At 35.9% G+C, this 23,465-nt stretch overlaps 3 protein-coding genes across 6 annotated transcripts; 2 read left to right on the forward strand and 1 right to left on the reverse strand.

Annotated features, from left to right (window-relative positions):
* Positions 1–2,311: 2,311 nt before the first annotated feature.
* On the forward strand, positions 2,312–4,698 carry LOC149739582 (serologically defined colon cancer antigen 8 homolog). Its single transcript, XM_089873283.1, has 2 exons — positions 2,312–2,421; positions 2,691–4,698. Exon 2 carries the CDS (start codon positions 2,733–2,735, stop codon positions 4,461–4,463), a length of 1,731 nt encoding a protein of 576 aa, XP_089729409.1. The 5' UTR covers positions 2,312–2,421; positions 2,691–2,732; the 3' UTR covers positions 4,464–4,698.
* Positions 4,686–15,506, forward strand: LOC149739583 (gamma-tubulin complex component 2-like). The gene is made up of 22 exons (XM_089873282.1): positions 4,686–4,827; positions 5,131–5,206; positions 5,274–5,365; positions 5,470–5,671; positions 6,125–6,319; positions 6,806–6,962; positions 7,384–7,461; positions 7,534–7,601; positions 7,766–7,965; positions 8,513–8,599; positions 8,980–9,127; positions 9,739–9,873; positions 10,643–10,805; positions 11,550–11,637; positions 12,148–12,221; positions 12,284–12,405; positions 12,684–12,790; positions 13,134–13,254; positions 13,766–13,909; positions 14,254–14,376; positions 14,543–14,706; positions 15,144–15,506. Exons 1-22 carry the CDS (start codon positions 4,772–4,774, stop codon positions 15,268–15,270), a joined length of 2,727 nt encoding a protein of 908 aa, XP_089729408.1. The 5' UTR covers positions 4,686–4,771; the 3' UTR covers positions 15,271–15,506.
* Positions 15,421–22,536, reverse strand: LOC149739584 (uncharacterized). Of its 4 annotated transcripts, none has more exons than XM_089873280.1 (16): positions 22,365–22,536; positions 21,629–21,859; positions 21,344–21,546; positions 20,836–21,033; positions 20,361–20,504; positions 19,501–20,172; positions 19,048–19,143; positions 18,827–18,908; positions 18,158–18,323; positions 17,991–18,082; positions 17,459–17,571; positions 17,235–17,375; positions 16,912–17,133; positions 16,378–16,650; positions 16,253–16,315; positions 15,421–16,121 (listed from the first exon to the last, which is right to left on the reverse strand). In XM_089873280.1, the coding sequence occupies exons 1-16, from the start codon at positions 22,409–22,411 to the stop codon at positions 15,835–15,837; spliced, it is 3,030 nt and encodes a 1,009-aa protein (XP_089729406.1). In that variant the 5' UTR covers positions 22,412–22,536; the 3' UTR covers positions 15,421–15,834. The 4 variants fall into 4 exon arrangements, with proteins under 4 accessions (XP_089729406.1, XP_089729405.1, XP_089729404.1 ...); XM_089873279.1 differs by having other exon boundaries at positions 17,235–17,378; positions 20,361–20,500; positions 20,832–21,033; XM_089873278.1 differs by having other exon boundaries at positions 17,235–17,378; positions 22,365–22,535.
* Between the last annotated feature and the right edge of the window lie 929 nt (positions 22,537–23,465).

Consider the following 23,465-nt stretch of genomic DNA (forward strand, 5'->3'; position numbering starts at 1 on the left):
ACGAATTAACAAAAACAAGAAAACAAAGCTCCAATAAAAGAGTACGTCTTAATCAGAGTCCGTATATGTTTATATACGGACTCTGGTCTTAATATATGTGTAAATACGCCTTGTACAACTCCTGCACCCTGTGTTGAGTTGTAAACTTACACCAGTTAACCTTGTCGTCGCTTAAAAACGTTTTTTTCCTCGTGAATTTGGACAAACTTTAATCAAGCAGTACAAGTTAATATTAATCATTCGACGTCTAGCGACTAATAGATGTCACAAGTTGGTTTTATATTATTGTTCCTATTGACCGTAAGCCCTTACGTCACAGCAGGTGTGACGTACGTCAACTGCAAATAAGCTACCTTGCGTCACAGAAGGTGTGACGTAACATTGTCTATTGTGTCGTTGATCAGTGTTTCGTAATGCCAGAAAACGTGGCGGTTGGATTTTAAGTATTATCAAGGTAGCTTATTTGCAGTTGAACCTTAATATATAATAAAAGCTTGCTAAGGCCGAGGAAGGCAAAGTGTGTTATAGGCGGCACGAATTGGGAGCCCCGCAACTCTAGTACGTGACACCCGTCTTGCCCCAGCATCCTCGGAAGTGTACTGCTACGCCAGCATTTGGGGCTAGCAATGAGGATGCTACATTGCTAAACTATACCAAGTCGAGTGCGATGAAAGATTTTAGTAACATTGACATGTATAAATGTTTGTCAAAAAAACGTTTGTTTTCGTGAATTTGGACAAACTATAATCACGCAGTAATTAGGTAATGTTAGAAGTTACAGAACTAGAAAAGAAGAACGGGATACCTTTAGCGCAAATTATCCAAATATCCTCATCGTGTTTTAACATTTAACAACGGTCTATGAATTGTGAGTATATGGATTTATAATCATGGTATGTTCGCTTTGTTTACTATTAAGAGGGAGGATAAAATAGAATGAAAAGGGCGTTCCATTTTCCCTCACCATACTATAATATTAGACATATAGTAGGGTTGGGGAAGATGGGACATTTTGTCGGAAGGGACTTTTTTAATTTTTTTACGGAACCTTAATGATAATCAGAGAAAAATGTTATAGAAATATTTAAAAGTTTTATCACGACTTAAATAAAAAGCGTAAAGTCGATTAACGTTTTTAAATAATACAAGAGATCAAAGATCTAATGTGTGAGCACGTCATAAACTAATTGGCATAGTATTAATTAACCATTTTACTACAACAGTCGACTTAGCTCGATCAAAAACTTTTATTGCGTCCTGACTTAAATGGAAATAGTTTGAGTCAGGTGTGAATCGATGTAAGGATTCCTTATCTCACCAACACGTGCCCTCCCAAATTCCCAGACATTATAAGCGCTGTCTCGACAAATCTGAGAACGAAATCTATTGGCCTAACGGTTATACCGCCCCCTTTAGAGCCTAGTGTACCGCGTTCGATCCTCGCCTGCCGTAATATTTATTTTGGATTTATTTTCTTTTAATAAGACATATGGTGGAATAAAACTATATTCCCCTTTTATTATTTATATTTGCACACTAACGTAAACAAAGCCAAAAGTTATCGATTACTGTGTTACCAACGAGTTCCCGATATATGGCAGTTTACTTCACTCGCAAACGTTACAATAATTATTTACTCATTAATTGGACGTTTTTATACACTATGGTTTATGAGGCTAAGTTTAGGTAGAGATGATATATCGGATGCAATCGATTAATCAATGTTAAATACATTTTAGGTACGAGTTAGCGCCTTAAACAAACATAAATGTAATCCTTAATTACCCGCTAATTACGCAATCAAATGCAGTTGCGTTTATAAAACTATGCTTAGTTCAAAATACTGTATAGAGTACAATCGTTTAATTAAAGTTTAAGGTGCATTTTAATTTTTTGTACTTTACTGTTACTTCCCGTCTTTCTCTTTTTCAAAACTCTTACGCTCATCGTTATCGTGACCGAAAAGACGAAATTAAAGACGAAATTTACGTTCATCGTTATTGTAACCGAAATAAATTTCATTTGTTCAAGTTTACAATTCAGCACACGATGCGAGTACAAATTATTGACACCAGAATCACTCGATCCTTATACATTATTAGTCTTCATAGGTTATAACACATGAATAAATGTATTCTACCTACTGCTTCACAGTTAACAATGGCGACTGAAACCGCTTTGTTGGTCAGTTCCATTTTGTTTTTGATCGAGCTTATTGGACCGTTGAAGTAAAAGGGGTTTTATTATTATGCGGATTAGGTTAATACGTGCTCACTCATTAGAGCTCAGCTGTCTTGTTTCTCTAATTACAGTACGTAACGTACGTAGTTTAGATATCTATGGGGCTACCGTTTGTGCGGCGCGAAGTTAAAAGTTGAAGCAGTTCATTGTTTACATATTTATTGCAGGATTGATGGGCAAGTGAGTGAATGTGTGTAACTTGTAACACAGTGTAAATGTTAACATTTGTTTGAAGTTTGCATTATATTCGACTTTCACATTACGACTATAACTTGATGTCCAAACTCTAAAGTTAGTAGAGTGTCCACATTTTATGTTAGTGGCACCATTGAAAAGTTAGTGTTACCACGAAAGGTGTCGCTAAAAATTCCAGTCCGTATATATTGGAATGACTATCGTAAAATTATAAACCTTTCTTTGCTTTACAAATTACCTTTTACATGTTTTAGAAATCCGAATGAAAATACGTTGTAGACTGTCAACATTTAACAATGGCTTCCAAAACACAATTGAATGAGAATCAACAACATTCATCACAGCATAGCAACGAAGAGCTGTTTCAACTAATAGCTCACCAAACTCAATATATTGATCAACTTGAAAAAGAAAATGAAATAATTGTTACTGAGTTAGAAAATTTCAAAGAACAATTGGTCCAGGTTGTGAATGAGAATCAGTCAATACATGATGCAATGCAAGCGAAGGTTGTAGAAGAGACTCTTCAGCAGTCAACAACAATGCGAAATGACACAAACCTATTTAAAGATGACCATACTGCTGAAAATCTAAATATTTCAACGTCAAATGCAAAACAAGTTGAAACTCAGTTGCGAGAAAATATGAATGAAAAATGGAAAGCTGAGTTAAAGACTGTTGAAGATATGTATGCAGCGAAAATAGCTGTTCTGGAAGCCAGACTAGCTCAGCATACAAGAATTAATACAAACAAAAACATTACATTGATGAAAAATCAACTGGAAAGCCAAGAGGCACAAGAAACTGAAGAACCAGATACATCTCCTATGCAGAACTTTAATGCACCTGTAATGGAAAAGCTGACTAGAGAAAATGATCAACTATTGAAAACGGTAAAAGACTTAAGGAAAGCTGTTACAGAATCACAAAAACAGGAAGCTGCACTTAGAAAAGATCTCCAGAAGAGTATTGGAGCACTGGAAGACATTCAGCTGGAAAAGACACAAATAATGGTGAAAAGAGAGCAACTACAAGATGACATGGATGTCATGAGAAGAAAACTGGAAAAAGAGATAACATGTGGGCGACAATCTATAACAGAAGCTGTGGCAAAGCAACGGGATAGGAGTAAAGATGAAATAGAAAAACTCCAAGCACAGATTGGTAAAGCTGAAAATGCATGTTCACAGTTCGAAGTTTTGGTAGAAACCATGCGTAAAGAAAAATTGGAATTAGAGTTGAAGTTGGAGGAATCAAGGGGTCAAATTATGAGAATGGATAAAGAATTGGCAACGATGCGAGCCGAAGTAGAAGTGGAAATCAAATCTGCACTTAAGGGCCACAATGCTACTGATAGCAAATTAAGGAATAACCAAGCAAGGCTGCAGAATGATATGTTTAAAGTTAGTGAAGAACGATCAGAATTGGAACAAAAGGTTGTTGATTTGAACCGTCGACTTCGAGATGCAGAAAGTCATTCTTTAAACTTGCAGGAGTTGAATTTAAGTCTTACTCAACAATTAAATGAAATCACTTCGAAACACAGGTCCTCCGAATCTTATTCCCGACAGCTTGAAGAAAAATACAGAAAACACTTGCAGGAACTTACAGAAGATCATCAAGAAAAGACAGAGCAGTTGACTACTACACTGGAGGGAACACAGTTGGAATATGAGCAAAGGTTGAGTGATTTAGAAGCTATCAGCTCCAAGCAAGCAAAGTTGCTTCTAAAGCTAAGAGAAGAATGTAAAAACTTGGAAGATGGTTTACAAAATATGTCAGAAAAATACCGAACAGACATGGGAAGAGTGTCTCAAGAGAATGAGCAAATGTTTGCTAAAGTGCAGAGACTTTCCACAGCAAATAAAGAGTTGTCGGCACAATGTGTCAAGCATGGGTTAACGCACAGAGCCATGCGACAAAGATTAGATGAACTTAATGTTCGAGCTCATCGATCGACTGGACAAGTTCTTAATCTGCTGGACCAACAGTTAACCAACTCAACCAATAATTACATTAATACTTAATCAATGTATTAACATTTAAAGAATATTTTTCTGTTTTAGACTTTTTTTTTTGTGGGATTTTTTACGTTATCATGGATATCATGCATAAACCATGGTAAATTTTGTTACAACAACAAGTTACAATTTTGTAAGATATTTCTTAAATTTTTACAGTCTATTATTCTGCAGTATGTTTGTTTAAGTGTTCTCTAAATATTTGTTCTATTTCCATATGATATAAAATGTTTTTTAGCAGTGTCAGTATTTGCATTGGTTTAATTCTGCATCCAATGTTTAACAATTCCAACTGAAATCAAACAGTTTTCATAATGAGTGATGAATTTCGTGTTCATCATTGTGTCAATCAACTTCTGCGGTTGCTACGGTGAGATGAGATTACTATAATATTTTTTATCGTATGCATGATGTGATGTGGGGGTTTACTCTGGCCTAAATTTCCATGACGTGCCTCGTAGTAGGTTCTCACCTACGTAAAAAAATGCCTGGTGGTACATCTTTTTGTGTTTGCAAAATACCAGAAGTCATTTGTATTGGCGTTCTGTTGCTGCCATATCATGTTGAATAATGTATTAGTCCATTTCACTCGTGCTTAGTTTAAGATAAGCACAGCGGTTAAACTGTTTGTTAAAAACTTAAAACATGGCTAATGTATTGAAACTCTCCACAGTGTTGATGGAGGTCTAAATGCTGCAGATCTCACTGAACATATTCTTAGAAACAGAACTCCCTTCATTACCACACAGGTTTGCCATGATATAATAAATCTCAGTTTGAAATGAAACAAAGTTAATGTCAGTTGTTTATTTCAAGGTAAACACTCATTCATCTACAGTTCGTATATCAGAGCACGCAAGAAAACCTCAAGAATTTGTTCATAAATTCGAGGAACTGAAGTCAAAAAAGTGATTACCATTTTTGTATGTTTATACTGTGTTTGGTCCTATCATGTTCTTTTATATTGTTATTTTTATAATCCATTGACTATTTTAGTTTTTTTTGTCCTCAGTGTTCGTAATGTTGATTCTTTAATCTTCCTTCTCTCCAACATCATCGAGAATCCATCGATACACTCCACGATTACAAAATGTGCATCATCACGTGGAGATGCAGACAAATTCATTCCTCAATATCCTCCAGCAGGACTAGGATCATCTCTCATGACTCTTCCAGCATCAGGAACAACATTGACTCCCCAAGAGCTCGTTGAGGTAATTCTAAACTTTTTAATATTCATATAATTATGAGTATTTCCCAATTTAACCTAAAATTCTTGCATGGTTTGTATTTATAGTATATTCCCATGCATTGTGGTTTGTATATAATTTCCCATCTCTACATTATAGCAATTTTCCCCTTTCAAAAAATGTTATAATATTGTAGGGCGGGAGAAGACATGACACTTTTTAATTCTATTTTCTTGTCCCATTTGGTAGTAAATAAAGAACATTCAAAGAAATGTAAACCCGTATCCTCATGACTTCCATAGACCTTTGTTAATTGTTTAAAACACGATCTGGATATTATGTACTAAAGGTGTCCCATTTTCCCACACCCACTATAATATACATAGGCAATATATGTTGTTGTATAAAATTTATAATATATATATATATATATTTTTTTTTTTTCCATTAAATGCGGTTTACTTTTTACCAACACAGTTACGTAGCAACTTGGAAAAAGCCACCACCTCATCCACTCTCTCATCTGATGTGGTGAGGAAGATGTTATACGAACAACAACAATCTAGGAAATCCCAGTTCACGACCCCAACCCAACCTTCATGGCTTATCGGACCAATGAGAAAAATCAACCTCACGCTAGATTTTCCATTCAATACAAGCACTCAGCACCCAGTAACTAAAACCTTTACACTTCGTACTAGAGAATCACAAATTTTGTGTAAATTTAAAACAATTGGTATTTCCTTTTAATCATTTTTGCGTTTTATGTCAATGTAATGGTTTAAGGTTTTACAAATCCTTGCCCTTTAATATTGACTCCTTGTAAAGAGGTTAGATTTTAAGTTGTATTCAGTTGGGTGCTTGGAAAGTTGTATTTAACTAATGGTTAAAAACACCTTGAAGAAGATGGTTCACCTTTGCATTCTATTTTCTCGTCCCATTTTGTAGTAATCAAGGAACATTCAAAGAATTATAACACTGTATCCTTACTACTCCTATAGACCCCTGTTAATTGTTTAAATACACAATCAGAATATTTGGATATTATGTGCTAAAGGTGTCCCATCTTCCCCCACAGTACTAAATGATATTTGTTATATAAAGAATTTTTGATCGTAAATTTACAAGCGGACTTTCTATAATAATCCTTCATCATAGATTGCCCAAATTGGGAACCTTCCGATCCGAAACCAGGAAGATGAAGTTGTTAAAGACGTTCTTGCAGTGTTATCGGGTGTAGAAGGTCGTCACATCCTCGTGAGACAAGGAGAGAACAAATATTCACCTCGGAGATTTATCATCGAACCATCTATGGGTAAGTTTCAAGTCATTTACTCACGATCTTTATAACAGTAGTCTCCAACTTTTTTGACGCGACCTTAATTTTAAAAATAACTGCAACCGTATTTGTACGCGACCACACTTTCTGCGTCAATTCGGATATATTTAATTCATGTAATTCTGAAACTACACAGACAATTCTTATCAGCCTAAAAATTATTCTCAACTGTACAGTTCTTGCAACAAAATCTTTTGAAGACTGTTTTAGTTTAATTTATTTAAGATTTTATTTTTTAAAACCATTTTTCTAATGTCACTCAACTTATAGTCAGTTGTGGCGATCGTAGAATGTCTTCACATTTTGGGTAGCCCTTTTCTTTGTTTTTTTTTTAAATTTTATTTGTGCGTTCTTTCATTACATATTTCCGCTTTAAAATCATGCACTATACTTTTAGATGTTGCATTAGCTGAGATGGTGAACCTCATCATATGCGTTGCGAGTTCTTATTCTATCATTGTCAACTTTATTGAAGGTAAAAAATCAAAATATAAGAACTTCATTATATCAGTTATTTTATCTCATTTTCTATGTTTTATCGTTCCAGAGAGATCTGCGTTCGTGTATGGACAAGTCAACCATGCATTGAGTGCAGCAATGAAGACCATTATTAAAGTTAGTTTATAAATTTGTATTTTTGTAACCACACTCATTACACCAGTTGATGTACATATTACTGAAAAATAGCATTTTGAAAGAATTCATATATATATATTTTTTATATATATATATATATATATATATATTTTATTTTTTTTCTTAAATTATTTTTTTTACAGGAGTATCAGATCAACATAGCACAGTTGGAGGACCAGAGGAGGCAAGGTCATCTCTCCCTACAACGACTTGTCTTCCTCCTCCAACCAGTGATCCAACAGATGGAGGTTCTCGCATCCGTAGCTAGCGCTGTGGAAAAAGGAAATTGTATCGGGGGAAGTGTCCTTACATTGCTTCACAGTAGGATCGTTGCAAGCGTTGGGTGAGTGAATTGAATATTTGTTTAGTGTCAACTGCACATGACATATACATTGGGGGTAAAGTGGGAGTTTACTTTAAATCACAAACTGTGTAAAATAGTATTGCCTTTGTAACGGAGTTCTGTGACGCTACCGTAGTATAGTGTGGCTGTGGTAAACTTTTTATTGTTTATTTTATCCACCTCGTGGTTGCAAGTTACCGCTTATGTGTTATGAAGTTTTGTGTTTCTCTGTTTTTTTTTCTGAACGGCTGACAATTTGTAAAGCCATAGCCATTACTAATTAGTGAATTCTGGGCTGAAGTGTTGATCATCAGATATTTTACCAGCATACATATGCTCACAATTGTAGGGACTAGGAACCCCCATGCTTTGAATTGATATTGTTTGGTTGCAACACTTGTGCTCTAATTTTACCACTGCGTCAGTTAAGTTAAAATATGATAGAGGAAATAGTTTGTTTTAATAACTTATATAATTCGTATAAGGTGTAACAAACTATAGGTTCTACTAATTAAGTCAGCTAATGTTTATTTAATATTTCATGCAGTGACAAAGTGTCAGAGGACCTTTATACCCACCTTGCCCAGCTTGCTAATGTACCTTACTTGGAAATGCTTGAAAAGTGGATTTATAAGTAAGTCACTATGATTCACATTTTTACAAAATTTTGCATTTCTTAACTAAACATGCCTGCTAATCAGCAACAATATTAATATCATAAAAGTACCAGGACTTCCTTTAATTCTAATCCTTGTTTTCCTTTATCATTCCTTAGTAATCGGAGTCTGTAATCAAAGGCCCTTTATAATGTCGTGCTGAGCTAGTCTCTTTTTTTCAGTATTCTTTATTCTGTTGTTAGACTCTTATTATATCCATAAAACCATAAAAAATCTAAAAAAAATATTTGTGTTTCAGCAGATACTCTGATTCTATTTGAATAAAGCTAAATTACGTTAGCGTTCGTTTCAATGAATAATCCACGTGCTGAAAGTTCACCTACTTTCCTACTTACAGGGGTGAGATTGTGGACCACTACAATGAATTTCTTGTGGAGCAACACGAAAAATTCAGCAAAGAGAAATTACTTGACGAATATAATGACCAATACTGGGAGCTTCGATATACTTTGTGCAGGGACAGAATTCCTATTTATCTTGAACGGGTAAACTGATTCAAATCATTGCTTGTAAAACAAAGTTATGATCCAAATGAATGTCAAATATATATCCCTGTCACAGGGACCCTGTGTCTTGTTTGGTGGGGATAATATGTATGATGTAGCTTTCGAGCCATATTTCATCTTATCTGCTTGCCAGTTCACACATTTGCAATTTTGGAAATGATTTTTTCCCCTATGGCTGGCTTGTAAGGGGTCACTGGGTTGAAGCAGAATTTTGCGCCGTGTGTGTGTCTCACAAGTACACACACAGGGCTCTACATTAACTTGTTTTATGTGCTTGTCCTATAGGACAAGTTAGTACATTAGTTTACTTGTCCAAATGGAATGAACAATTTCTTTAACGGGGCATATTTTGTAACATGCATTAGGCCTATTTTGTAACATGCATTAGGCCTATTTTGTAACATGCATTAGGCCTATTTTGTAACATGCATTAGGCCTATTTTGTAACATGCATTAGGAATGCTATGTTTAAACCTCATTGTATACTATAGCCTATATATATATTTATACTGTTGTACACATCTTAAAAGCAGTGACCGGCAATCTCGGTTTTATTTGGTGATAGAAAGTTAGATTCATATGTATTGCAGATGGCTGACAAAATTTTGAACACTGGAAAATACCTTAACGTGGTTCATGAGTGCGGTAGATCTGTTTGTTTCCCCGATGCAAGAGAAATCATATACAGCCCAACTAAGAAAGAATATGTTCAGCAAATTGAAGAGGTATTTATTCACCCTTGCGTTTAGTGATATAAAAAAATAATAATCTGGTAATTCTTTTAATTTCATTATACAATTTGTGGGGATATTAAAATACATTCTGTTTCTGATTCAAAATACCATTTCTCACTGCTTGTATAGCCTACTTTATATTAAACTAATATATTGTTTTCAATGCTCATATAACTATTATATGTAGCCCTATTAGTATTATAATTAGATACTAAATCATGTGGAACTAATTTTTACTCCATGTAATGTTGTTGAATATGCAATCCGGAAATACCAAGGTTGGTCTTTAACCCCATGTTTGCTGCTGGATGTGCATAATTGGTCAAACATTACAGATTTCTGTTACTTCTGCTACCAGGCCTATTATAAATAAAATATAAGTGGCTCATCTGGTATAAAAACATAGTGTATTTCCAACATTTCGCCTGCCATACGACGGCACTTCATCAGGGAATTTATGGCAGACGAAAGGCTGGAAATAAGCTACGTTTTTAACTTATACAGGATAAGCCACTAATATATTATTTATTTAACCAAAAAAATACCAAATTATTCTACAATTGTTAAAACTATGCTACTATATAACATTCCTATCCAATCTCTACAGTTGTTATTTCGCCACTTGTTTTACTGTAAACATGAACGTCATCTTAGTGCAGTTTGGTAGAAATTACCAAATGCGTAAGGGCGTAACATTACATATTTCATTGCGAATTTAACTGAAAAATTTTCAAATTGATTTTATAATCTAAACCACCAGGCGCACAGCTACGCGAGTCAGTTGCTCCTTGATCTTCTTATGGAAGAGCACAACCTCACATCTCGTCTCCGATCCGTGAAGAGCTACTTCCTCCTCAATGATGGTGACTTCCTTCTTCACTTCATGGACCTCACAGAGTCAGAGATGAGGATGCCAATGGAAGGTGAGTTATTTTTTATATTGGTAAGGTAAAGTGCAGGGTGTTAGGTTTCCTATATTGTACATCAAAGTTGGACAAATAACTCTATGAAAAAAGTTTGATTTAGCCAAAAAAAAGCTTAAAGAAAAGTTTGCTTTACTCATTATACTAAATCTAACCCAATGGTCACTCTAATATAATGAGGATTTGTGCTTATAAATATGGTCACTGGTCACTCGGGTATAGTATAAACCCCATTGCAAGGCTTACAAAATTTAATGTCTGCCACCCCTTTTAATCTACTAAAAATTTGTGACCCTTCATGTTAATAGTGTAATAAATGCGGTACTTCGTAAAAAATGAGTATACTCCCAGCGAGAGTTAGTCTTGCCCTGTGGCTCAGTGATTTAGGCACTATTATCGTAACCAAAGGGTACAAGGTTTGATGCCCGCTGATACTCAAACTGTTTTTGATGCTATATGTGTCTTTGCCTAATTGTTTCCTGGTGAGTGGTGTCAACCAAACTGTTTTGTGTTCAAAGTAGTAGTTGCTTGTTATAAACTATGCTGTGTATATGGTAGTGTCTAATGTCTATCAATATATTATGATGTAAACAAAAATATTTAACTAATTGTAATAAATTCAAATGCTAAAATTGAGTTATAAAATAAACTTTTCTGTTGTTTTTTTGTCATTGTATTGCAATAATAGGTAACAGTTGTAAATATTGTTATAATTGTGATGTTTAATTGTTTATTACCTTGTAGATATTATGCCTAATCGCTTGGAAACCCTTCTTGAACTTGCCATTCGAACAAGCATGTCTGACAGAGACCCCTTTAAGGATGATTTAAAGTAAGATATTATAATTTAAAAGTTTGGTGCTGTGGAATAGTGGTTACAACATCACAACATAGCATTTAAGCTATGATGCTGCCAACGTTGTGGGCATATGTGTCTTTTAGAAGAACGTTTAATAGACATTGGTAACTAATGGGTTAACCAAATTTTTAATCACATCGACAACAACCAAAAACCAATCATCCACAAAGTTACATCCGTAGTGACTTATTTAAAAGGCCATTTCTTAGGAAAATTTTCATGCATTCTTGCGCGTCCACTTATTTCAAAAGCTGTTTCGGTGTTTAAAACTTTGGCGGGAATACCTTTAAATCACATTTGTACATTTCTATCAATACACACAATTTGATTTTTCGCTAGTATGCGAATTCAAGTGCACACAAGGTGTATGAAACAAAACACCCAGTTATAACCTCCATTGTTGCTTTGCGAAAAAGTGATTTTTATAAATATTTAAAAATAGTTATTAATCATATAAATTCACACACACATATCTGTTCTCAGAATTGTTCTTTTGAATTATGACCTGATAACGCAGTTGGTTCGTATTCTGTCCATTGATACCATTGAGGAAAGTGGTAAGCAGACATTACCTTGTATGCAAATGACCCGCATTAAATAAAATATAATTTTTAACTAGTTGTTAAGTCTCTGGATCCAACTGAAATAAGTCTAAGTGGACTTGAATCATTTGCGTTGGACTACACAGTTAGATGGCCGCTCTCTCTTGTTATTTCTCGCAAGTCACTTACAAAGTACCAGGTATGCTGTTTGTAAATACAAGTTTAAATATTTTGTAATTATAGGTTGAAAATTTTTGTAACTATTAATTTTAAAATTTGTAATTATTATTTCGAAATTTTTGTAATTATAAGTCAAATTTTTTTTTATATTATAATATCAAAAGTTTTATAATTGTAAATTTTTTGTAATTATTGGATAAAAACCAAAAATCGTTTTTAATATTTTTTTTCCGCTTTCCATAGGTTTATTATTATACAGTGCTACTACTGTTAAATATTCCCATTCAAACCTAACAGATGTTATTTCGACACTTGTTCTACTGTAAACATGTGGAACGACATCTCAGTGCAGTTTGGCTCAAGTTTAAAACATTAAAGAAAAACATCTTACACTCACGACATTGGTAAGCCATGCTTTTATCTATAATAAAAAATTAATTAACTAAACTGTAGTATTAGCAAGAGTCTGGTTCTATGAAAATGTAACAGACAAATGATGCTGAAATATATATCTCTAATACAAAGAGTGGTTGACTTGATTTTTGTCTGTTATGTTTAGTAGCACCAAATCTTTTCAACAATTAATTTCACTAAACAAGAATGGTTTAACTGTATGGAGCATAATTTATTTAAGTTTTTCTGTAGTAGACGCATTAGCAGTTTAACAATTTGCTTTGTATTGCTGCATACAATTATTTCTGAATCAATTTTTAATGTTTGAATTGAATTTGCTTTCCAACCTCCCAGGTTTGTGGAAGCCATGCTGATTCTACAGAGGATGCTTCACTTTATTCAAAACTTTGAATATTACATGATGTTTGAGGTGCTGGAACCAAACTGGATCAATTTGGAGAAAAACCTTAAAACGGTTAGTGTCACTATGTCTGAATAAATTTAACTAGAGTATGTTGTATTTTATATAGACAATGGTATAACCCTAAAAACCTACACTTAATTTAGAAAATATTCATATGTACGAAACATTAACCACAGATTATTGTATTATGTATTCAATTTTATCTTTCTGTCATACAGTTCTTTAATATAAAAACTTTTATTTACTAAATTTTTAATTTTTAAAGTATATATATAGTACTGCGGGGGTAAGATGGGACACTTTAGCAAATACTATCCAAATATCCTGATCGTTTTTTGAACAATTAAAATTAACAAGTGTCTATGGAAGTCGTGAGAATATGGTTTTATAATTCTTCGAATTTTCTTTGTTTACTACTAAATGGGGCCATAAAATCGATACTAAATTGGACCAAAAAATCGAATAAAAAGGTGTCCCATCTTACCCCAACCCACTATATATCAAGCCCTCCACTTAGTTTTTATTAATATTAATTAATATTATCGACTCTCTCATATTGCAGGCAGTTAATGTAGATGAAGTGCTTGAATATCACACCGACTTCTTGCGACAATGTTTACAAGACTGCTTGCTTACCAACACTGAGTTATTGAAGATGTTGAGCAAGTTGCTCATGCTGTGTGTCTCGTTCAGTAATTTTATGCAGGTTTACTAGACATTAACCCCTTGTCATTTTAAATAAAGTAGTTTTAAATAAATGTTATTTTAAGTAAACATTTTAAATAAAGTCCTATTAAATAAATGCCATTTTAAATAAACATTTTAAATAGATGTTTTAAATAGATGTTTTAAATAAATGTCATTTTAAATAAATGTCATTTTAAATTGACATTTTTAATAAAGTCAGTTTAAATAAATGTTTTTATTTTAAATTTGCTTTGTTTTAATCTTTTGCATTGCTGTTCCACTTTTGTTTGTATGGAATTGCCCATAAGTGGGCCATGGTCTACTGATGTATCTCCACTGCTTTATATGACTAATTATCACCAGGGTTTAAGTCGCCAAGTAGATGGTCCTTTGTTGGAGGAAAGTCTTGAACATTCTACACTTGCTGGCCCACCAACAGCAACCGAAATACAGTCAGAGGCAGATAGACTTGCTACTGCCACAAAGGTAGAGCCTTTATAATATATGGTATAAGAGACACATTATACTGATTGTACATTAAAAGTGATTTATACTTTTTTTTGGTGATTGCGAAATTTTATTTCAATTGGTAAACTTGCTTAATTTTCTTATATATTGGTTCATTAAGAGTTGGTGTTTTATATTTTTTCAGGAAGCCTCGTTTCACTTAGACGAACTTGCACGCTCGGCAGAGCATGGGGTCACAGTGGATGCGTTCAAGCGGAACTTTACCTCCGTCCTTATGAACCTTCTCAATCGTGTCTCTTTCATCAGCAGAGAAGAAGGACAGCATGGACTTTTCAACATTCTGCATAAGTATATAATTACCCCGCTAATATGTTAACTTGGTATTATCTCAGTTAAGGAAGATGGTTGGCAGCAGCTGTGACTTAAATGAATTATCACATCTTATGTCTGGAACTTAACTTTTATATGAAGAACTTCTAATTCATTTCATTATACAACCTCGCCTATGTAGCAAGTAAATAATGTCAGCTAAATATGGGAGAATGTATTCGTTTATAAAATAATGTGAGAAAAAATTATTTCTCTATGTAGAGAAATAAGGAATTACATATTATCTTTCTTTATCTTCTAATTTTGATGCACAAGCAACACGGGTGTTCATACACCTCGTGTCCGCTTACTAGTTTTTGTGGGTGATTATTTTATGCATTTCAACAATGACGCAAGACTCAAATTTTTAACCACTAAACTTTTTTCTATCATATTAAATATATTTATCATACCAGGTTAGATTACAATGGGTATTATCGGTCACGCATGAACGACGATGATAGCATCAATCAAAAAGGTGATGTATCCATGTCAAATGACTTAATATCATCTCATCTATCAGCTACCGAGGCAAAGTCCTGATGTGCTAGTTTTCAAAAAGCTTCAAATTTTGGAAATATTGTGCTGACTCTGTCCTGCCAGGACACATGGTGTGCTGTCGTAGGACCAATATAGAATACTAGCTTGTACACTTTGCAAACCAACTTGTTTATATTGGTTACCCTTTCAACATTGCTGCAAGGGCGTTTGATATATTTTCATTCACAAAACTGTGGTCCAAACAGTCAATGTTTCAATAAATACAAAAGAAATCTTTAGACAGTGCAATAAAATACAGTGCAGTAAATACTTTACAAAAGAACGAGATGGAAGATTAAAACTTCGGAATGGTTTTATATTGGTCGGATAAAATAAAAAAGTTGTAAAGTACTGTCGGAGAAGACGGGACACCTTTAGCACATAATATCCAAATATTCTGAATGTATTTTAAACAACAGTCTATGGAAGTTCTAGGGATATGGTTTTATAATTCTTTGTTTACTACCAAGGAGACCAGAAAAAAGCACGAAACTATGTCTCATCTTCCCCAACCCTACCATATAACTGGTAATTCACATATGATGTCCGTCTTCTATGACCACACGATTATTTATGCATGCCGTAACTTTTATTTTCGAAGTGAGCCCCTGGCTGCATTGTTGTGTAAACAGAGGTGTCGTTACCAGCACCAGGACGATGTTTTTTAGTCTTCGGTTTCATCGGTTTCGTTCTTACCATGGAACAGTAGCTGTCGTCGGTTGTTGTACTGGCGTTCGAGTTTCCGCGGCTTTTCTCATCGCTGCTTGAGCTGCCTTTCGGAACATCGTAAAGTGCACTGGTCTGCTGCAACTCAAACTGCGGTGAAGTGGGAGACGCGTACCATGAGTCTGTTTCTGTGTAAACCGAGATACAGTGATAAGGTATGGGTTATTTTATGAAAAAAGTACGTTTTTAAATGCTTTTAAATTTTGCTAGGAATATCGTTTAGGCGTGTCTCGGGTGGGTAAGTCTACCAGTAACTTACCTTCTTGTTTGTCAATTATATCTGGGGAGATACACACCTTGAACGAATCGTGTGGGACTGGAGCTGGAGAAAAATAAGAATAAAAAATAATGATTAGTGAACAAACGATTAGCTAACTTGTTTACCATTTGCTAAGACACATTTTGTTGGGCAATCGTAGCATGAGGTATCTCCTTCTTTGGCGCAAGTTACAGTGTCGTTGCAACAGCTTGCGCTTATGCTAAGTGAGGGAAATTTTTCGTGAATGTCGGTTGGGCTTTGGTAATGATTGTACGTAGTGTTGTCCTCGAATACATCTTCCGAGGTTAGAGATGTCATAGATTGTCGCGATTTTCCAGGAGCTGTGGGGTTGTTGTTCTTTACACTCTCTTCAGGTTTTAACTCGGGAGAACATTCGTCTGAAAAGTGTGAAAGATAGTCAGGCGGACTTCTAAAAATTCCTTAACAAATATTTCATATAGTTCGATCTGTGGAGAAAGATGGTACACCTTCAGCACATAATACCCAAACTTCCTGATGCTTTAAGCAATTAACAACCGTCAATGGGAGTCGTGAGTAAACGGTTTTAAAAGTTAGTTGTTTCCTACCAAATGGACGAGAAAATAGAATGAAAAGGTGTCTCATCTTTCCACAATCTACTATATAGCTTATAAGAAAACCTTTTTGTGGAGATTTTTGAAAAGTGGGATTTCTGATTCCAGCCGGATCCTGTTCTTTGTGAGGTATATTATTTCGTGGGGCAGGTTGTGGCGGACGATTTTTGATTTGCGAAAGTTGTGGCTTAGCGACCCCCAGCGATTTTTCGGATTGGGCTTTCTTGAAGATTCGGCTCCATGGTTTTTTTGTCGACTTCGTTTTGGACGCAGTTGTCGAGGTTGGAACTGCAGTTTAAGATTTTGATAAAAATACGCTTAGTTAGACAGTGTGTACTAAATCATGCCGATAAAACGAGCTTCATTGCAACTTTATAACTGAAACTTACGTTTTGGTGATTCCATCGCCGCATAATCGATTTGTTGATACGGATTGTCTGCAAGTCCGTTTTCTGGCAGTGGATTGAGCATGAACTCAGGTTCGTCGTTGGCTAGCGTGTACGGATTTTCTGCGGTTTGAACTTGATCGACTGCTGTTAAAGTCAATTTACAGGTAGGCTAATTACAAGGCGTAATAAATACCACGACATTACACAAGATTCAATCCACTTACCTGGAACATCTTTGCCCATGCTGTACCCACCATTCATTTCATCCACCTTGTCTTCTTCAGTCGCTTTTATCTTCGCTTCTGCCACTGAATCAAGGCTGGTTGATGATGCTTGCCTGTGTATAATAAAACGTTAGAGTCTCACTTTTTCACTTCATAGAGTGGGGAAAGACGGGACCTTTAATTTAAATCCACTTTTACGGGTACCTATTTGGTGATAGATGAAAAAATACTACAATACTAAAAGACAGTGTATACGGCGCCGGAGCGCAGTTGGTTAATAGAGTGCCTGCCTCTAATCCAAGGGTAATGGGTTCAAGGCTCTTCGCTGCTACCATTGTGTAGGCGTATGTTTCTTTGGTAGGACACTTAACGGCAAATGCGCCAACCCAATGATCAATAATGGGTTGTCTAAATTATCAACCATACATAAAAATATAAAAAAATACCCCATAAAACAACATACATGAAAAACTCGTGAGCTGGCAAGAGGTGTATGAAACAGAACACCAAATAACTTTACTATATATCTCACCTTCCTGGTAGTGAGGGCGTAGGTGTGAATCCAACTGACAGCGGCAGATCCTGATTTAGGAAAGGAATCTCGACGTATGTGTTTTCACGTGGCTAACATTAAAACAGAAAATAGTTTGACGTTGACTTTCAATCGTTCTAAAATAAAACGAGTATTTTTGCTCTTACTCTCCACTCTGGGTCTCCGTTTTCGTCTCCCTCGAGTTGCCTGAATGCAACTTCACCGGGCACAGAAGGGTGCTCGCTTCGTTTCTTTCTTCTTCGAAGTATTAGTATTACTATGACTGTTGCGATTATTGCAAATAATAGGAACACGACGACAACGTAAATGAACCTGGGGAAATATAGCGATGTTACTAAGAACCAACCCTTAAATAGGAACGAATAAGTGTATAAAGTAGAAACTTCAATGTTAAAACTTTTGAAATTGTCCCGCTATGCGAGACTGAGTAAGTGACACGTGCTCTCGACGCCGTAACACAGTTGGTGAGCGTGCGTGCCTGTTACCCATGCAGAGGTATAATGTGTTCCAGCTCGTCGCTGCTGCAATTGTTGTCGTATATGTTCTTGGGCAAGACACTTAACGGCAATTGTTTCAACCCAGTTGTCACTAATGGGTTGTCTAATTGCCATACATACAGAAAAACAATTAACTACAACAATTACATATGCGGTAACTCGTAAGTGGAAAGAAAAGCGCGGAGCAGAACAACCGCATGTTAGAACGACTGCCGTTGCCCCGCCACACGAGGAAAAGGCAAGTTTTTTTATTCAAACGTAGTGATGTTTTGTATACTTGGTTTGAATTAAGTTGGAGTAAAACACATTTTAACTCACCATTGGTTATTATTCAACTCATCTTTACGGTTGAAACTCTTGTCTTGGGTTCCGTTATTTGTTTTTGGTTGAACTTCACCAGCTGCATGTAAATTATTGTTAAACAATGAAAAACATATTTTAAAAAAGTTCCTGATTACCACGGTGTAAAGGAACATCAAAAATCTGTTTCTTAGCATTTTGTTGCTCTGTAAAAAATAACTAAAATGTATATGGCCTACCGTTTATGGTAACTGGAAGCAATGCTCCAAGGGTGTCTGTGGTCGTGCTTACATCCATAGTTGTGGCTTCTGTGGTCATGGGCGTGTCCGAAGCACCTAAACATAATTATAACAGTAAATAAGTTGGCCGAGTAGTGACATTTGGTTGTAATTGAGGTTAGAAGTGCGATCATGCGATGAAAACATAAAAATAACATAAAGTATAAATGGCAATGTGTCTAAATCAAATAATTTCTTGAAAACGTTTTTCTTTCCAATCGAGAATGTTTTTTGTTGATTTTTTGGATCACGAATGAATACCGCCTGAAAATATGTATAACTCATTCTAGTTTCAAGGCAGACGAAAAAATACATACTAAAATAAAAGTATTGTAATCTCTTTGTCGCTGATTCATGTGAAATCAAAAGTGATTGAATGAACTGAGATTGTGCGCATCAGTGTTCGTTACTAACAATTCTCCACATTACAATATTCCCATCTTATGCTAGCATCAGTGGTGTAACACCAAGGAGTCGCATCATCATCCAGCGGCCTGCAGAAGTTGTGGTTGCTGGGCGATGGTGTAAAGCTCGTGGAATGCGGCTGATTGACGTCCCAACGTTGACAAGTGATACCAGTTGCCGTGCGACTACATGTGCCTGTGTATTTGCTTTCCAAATTACTAGGTTTGAAAGTTCGTGATGTGGTTTTATGTTGGATAACTGGAGGAGCAGTTAATGATTGTACAGTTGTGGAAATTTGCATGCCCGTGCTCGCATGATGCTGTTGGAATTCTTCTTTTGATGCTGCGTGACAAGTTTCCACGTCACAGTACTCCCATGTAGGATGAGCGTTCATTGTATAACACCACGGTGTTGCGTCACCATCGAGATTTCTGCAGAAGTTGTGATTGCTTGGCGATGGTGCGAACTTCGGCACATGCGGCGTGCTTCTGTCCCATCGTTGGCATTTGGTTCCAGAAGCTGTACGACTACAATTGCCACCGTAGGCATTTTGTGAATCTGACCCGGAAACGATGTTTTCTGATGATGCAGCAAAGGTCGAGACAACACGAGCCACCATAGATAGTGTGGTTGGTAAAATAAATGTTGTTGACCGTGCTGTGGTTGCTAATGTCTCAAAGTCTGCGATATCAATCAAGTTCGAAAAAAAAAACACGTTTTAAAAAAGTATGCAAACGAAAATTGTAACTACCTTCAAAAATTTGTCTTTATTTTTGGTAGTAGTTTTTTGCGTAAATTTTGTAACCAGTCAGGTCGTCAAAAACATGTTTCGTGCGCTACATGTGATACTAATTTAAAACTTCACCAACCTGTCGACCACTTTGCAATAAAACCAAGTTTTGGAAACGACCCGTCTGATATGAAAGTGATCGTCACATCGTTGCTAGTGGCAACTATCTGTCCTGGGTTTTTGTTACCACAGTATTTCTTCCCAACCGACCGAATCCCACTTCCTGGAAATTTAAATGTGTAAGAATGGATCTTACCCAGCAACGTTAAAACTGTTATGTGGTAAGTTAAATATTACGTTAAAATGTTTATAGAGAACGAGACATATAGTACTGCGGGGTAATATGGGACGATTTTAGCACATATGTCATATAGTAAGGTGGGGGGAGATGGAACACCTTTTCGTTCTATTTTTTGTCTCATTTTGCCCCAAAACACGATTACAATATATGAATAGAATGTTCTAAAAGTGTCCCGTCATACCCCTACCCACTATATAATACATTGTAAGTTGTTCATGCAGACATGCGTCAATACACAACCGTAGACACTTGCCTTGGTTGGTGTTGATTGTCAATGAGTCGCTTGTGCAATCCGCACTGTCCTCTAAAATGAACTGTTCGAAACTGAGATGCACTGTTGTATCTTGTGGAGTTATTATTCGTGTCATGCAAACTATGTTTTCAGGATACAAGGACGGATATCCCGGTGATGTGAGAACCCCGGTCGAGTTTTGAACGGTGACATTGCACACTGTAGAAACAAAGTTCATTTAATTTAGTACTGTGGGGTAAGATGGGACACTTTTAGCACATATAATGTCCAAACATCCTGATCGTGTTTTAAACAATTAAGAACCGTACATGGGAGTTATAGGGATACGGTTTTATGATTCTTTTAATGTTGTTTGTTTACTACTAAATGGGACGAGAAAGTAAAATGAAAAAGTGTCCCATCTTTCCCCACCCTACTATATATTTTGTGCTGTAATTGTTTCAGCTATAACTGTATTTTAAAAAGGATAACTGTATACAGTTAAAAATAAATAAGTCAGTTGTCGTACTTGCTTTGTAGGATATAGAAAATCCGCTAAGTTGTATTGCATAGTCAGACTTGAAGCGGATTCTGATTACTGTGGAACCACCGATAGCAGGAACTTCAAATACATTGGTTGTGAGCTCAGCAACAGAACTAGCGCATAGACTGGGTGTGATTCGACGCTCTGTCCCCGCTGGTATTACTTGGTATATATCCAACGTGTCGTAACTGTACATAAGCGTTGTTTTAGTCATCGTTATTACAGGGTTAGCGCAACAAAACAATAGAAAAACTGCATTGGCGGACTCACCACTGGCCAGTACTTCCTGAATTAGAAAGCTCTTTGTTGTTAAGATGCTCAACTTCGAGACGTAAGCCAGAACCTACATCAACGACAATAGTCCACACACAACTTGCGTTTTTAGGATATTTTTGTGGGTGGTATGGAGACATCACTCTCCCGGAACCAGTGCCAGTGATTTGACCCCCACAGGTTTGTGTGGCAGTCACCGATGCACCGTGGAGGGAAAATAAGACCAATCTGAAATATAAGTCGTTTAACAATTTGACTTGGTTCGTTAAAACCAGTTTAATCCAGATTGTGGTAAATTGTGTCAATACTTTTACGCGACTGTATTTACATTTCTGATCAAAGTCCTTATTAAGGAGAAATGCTAACGGGGATCTTATGCTAAAATGCACTAGTTAGCACAATCGGGTAATTTTCCGTTTATTGCTTATTCCAGCATAAGCATCACGAGGTTGTTTCTATAAGACAATAGAGCTTCCGCATCTCCCTGCCGACAATACCTTATTCGGTCACCTTTTCGTGACTAACTATACCACCTACGTACCCCCTTATTTTTAACAATTGAAAAACATGATTTCTTTTAGTCAGGAAACGAACTCTTTCGTTCAAAAGGACACTGCTACGTCAATTATGTTTGGTAAAAGCATCATAACGGGTCCCTGGGGGCGTACCGCGTGCTTCGGTTTGGAAACCTGAGTTTAAATGCAGCACATTAATGGTAAGACGTAAAACTTACAATGTAGTAAAGAACCAAACAACCCGCATTGCAGAGGTTGATTTCATTACCCCTCTTTCGCCACTTTCAGTGTACAGCAGTCAATATAACAAAACTATTTCCTATATCTAGTTGTTGCTTTATTTGCAGTCCACGTCGCTATAAGTTTAAAGGTCTGTTTAACAACAGCAAAATAATTCTAACTGGTTTGCTACGTATACTAGAACTGCCTGCTATTGCTGTTGCATGTATGGTTCGTTCTACTTTTACCGAAACAGGATTTACGATTTCCGACGTAAGCGTGACAAAACAAACTATATAATTGACTGTGAAAATGATTTTCGTAACACTCTGCACTGCTACTGCTTACAATACAAGACAACTTACTTAAATATAGCAGGCCGAAGTTGTTATCGCGGTTAAGCAAATAACACATTTAAAGGCTGAAGCGCTTATCGCTAACAGGAGATTAGAATCTATATCTAGCGATATAGCCTAACAAGCCAAACGTGACAACGTTGTATAATATTTACGTTTTAATGCGCTGAACTGCAGCTAGTTATTTTAGGGAGTACTGAATAACTAACTAACAGAATGCCACACCAGACTTTTAAGTGCCATCAACACGTAATTTCTCGACGATAGAGAAGCAACTCTGCCACTCCAGCATTCTGAACAAGCCCGCCTGCTGGGCGACGAATTAAATTCGCAAACTCAGCTCAACTGTTCTTCTTATCTCGTGGTTTTCGTAAACAAGAGTGTAAGAAAAAGTCCGTTGTTTCTTAAATTAATTGTTTTGGGGATTATGTCATATCGCGCTAACACGCTTCGCTGCTTCAGTGCCACCCAACGTCAACTTGTATTAACAATCAATTTTGATAATAAAAGTAATACTTTTATTTGTCTCTTCGGTTTAGATGGCGAAGATTTAGAAATATTTTAAACGAAAATACAGGATATATAGCGACAAATCGACAGTTGGTAACGCTTACTGTTAAAAACATATTTACATTTAATTGGGAGAAAATAAGCGTAGTCGCTACACCTTTATAGCAAACATACGAGCCATTTATGTTTAATTATTATCAAGTTAAACTTCCATTGGAACAAAAACGTGTGTAA

This window comes from Ciona robusta, chromosome 2 (assembly GCF_009617815.1).
Source record: "Ciona robusta chromosome 2, ASM961781v2".
Classification (NCBI taxonomy): Eukaryota; Metazoa; Chordata; class Ascidiacea; order Phlebobranchia; family Cionidae; genus Ciona; species Ciona robusta.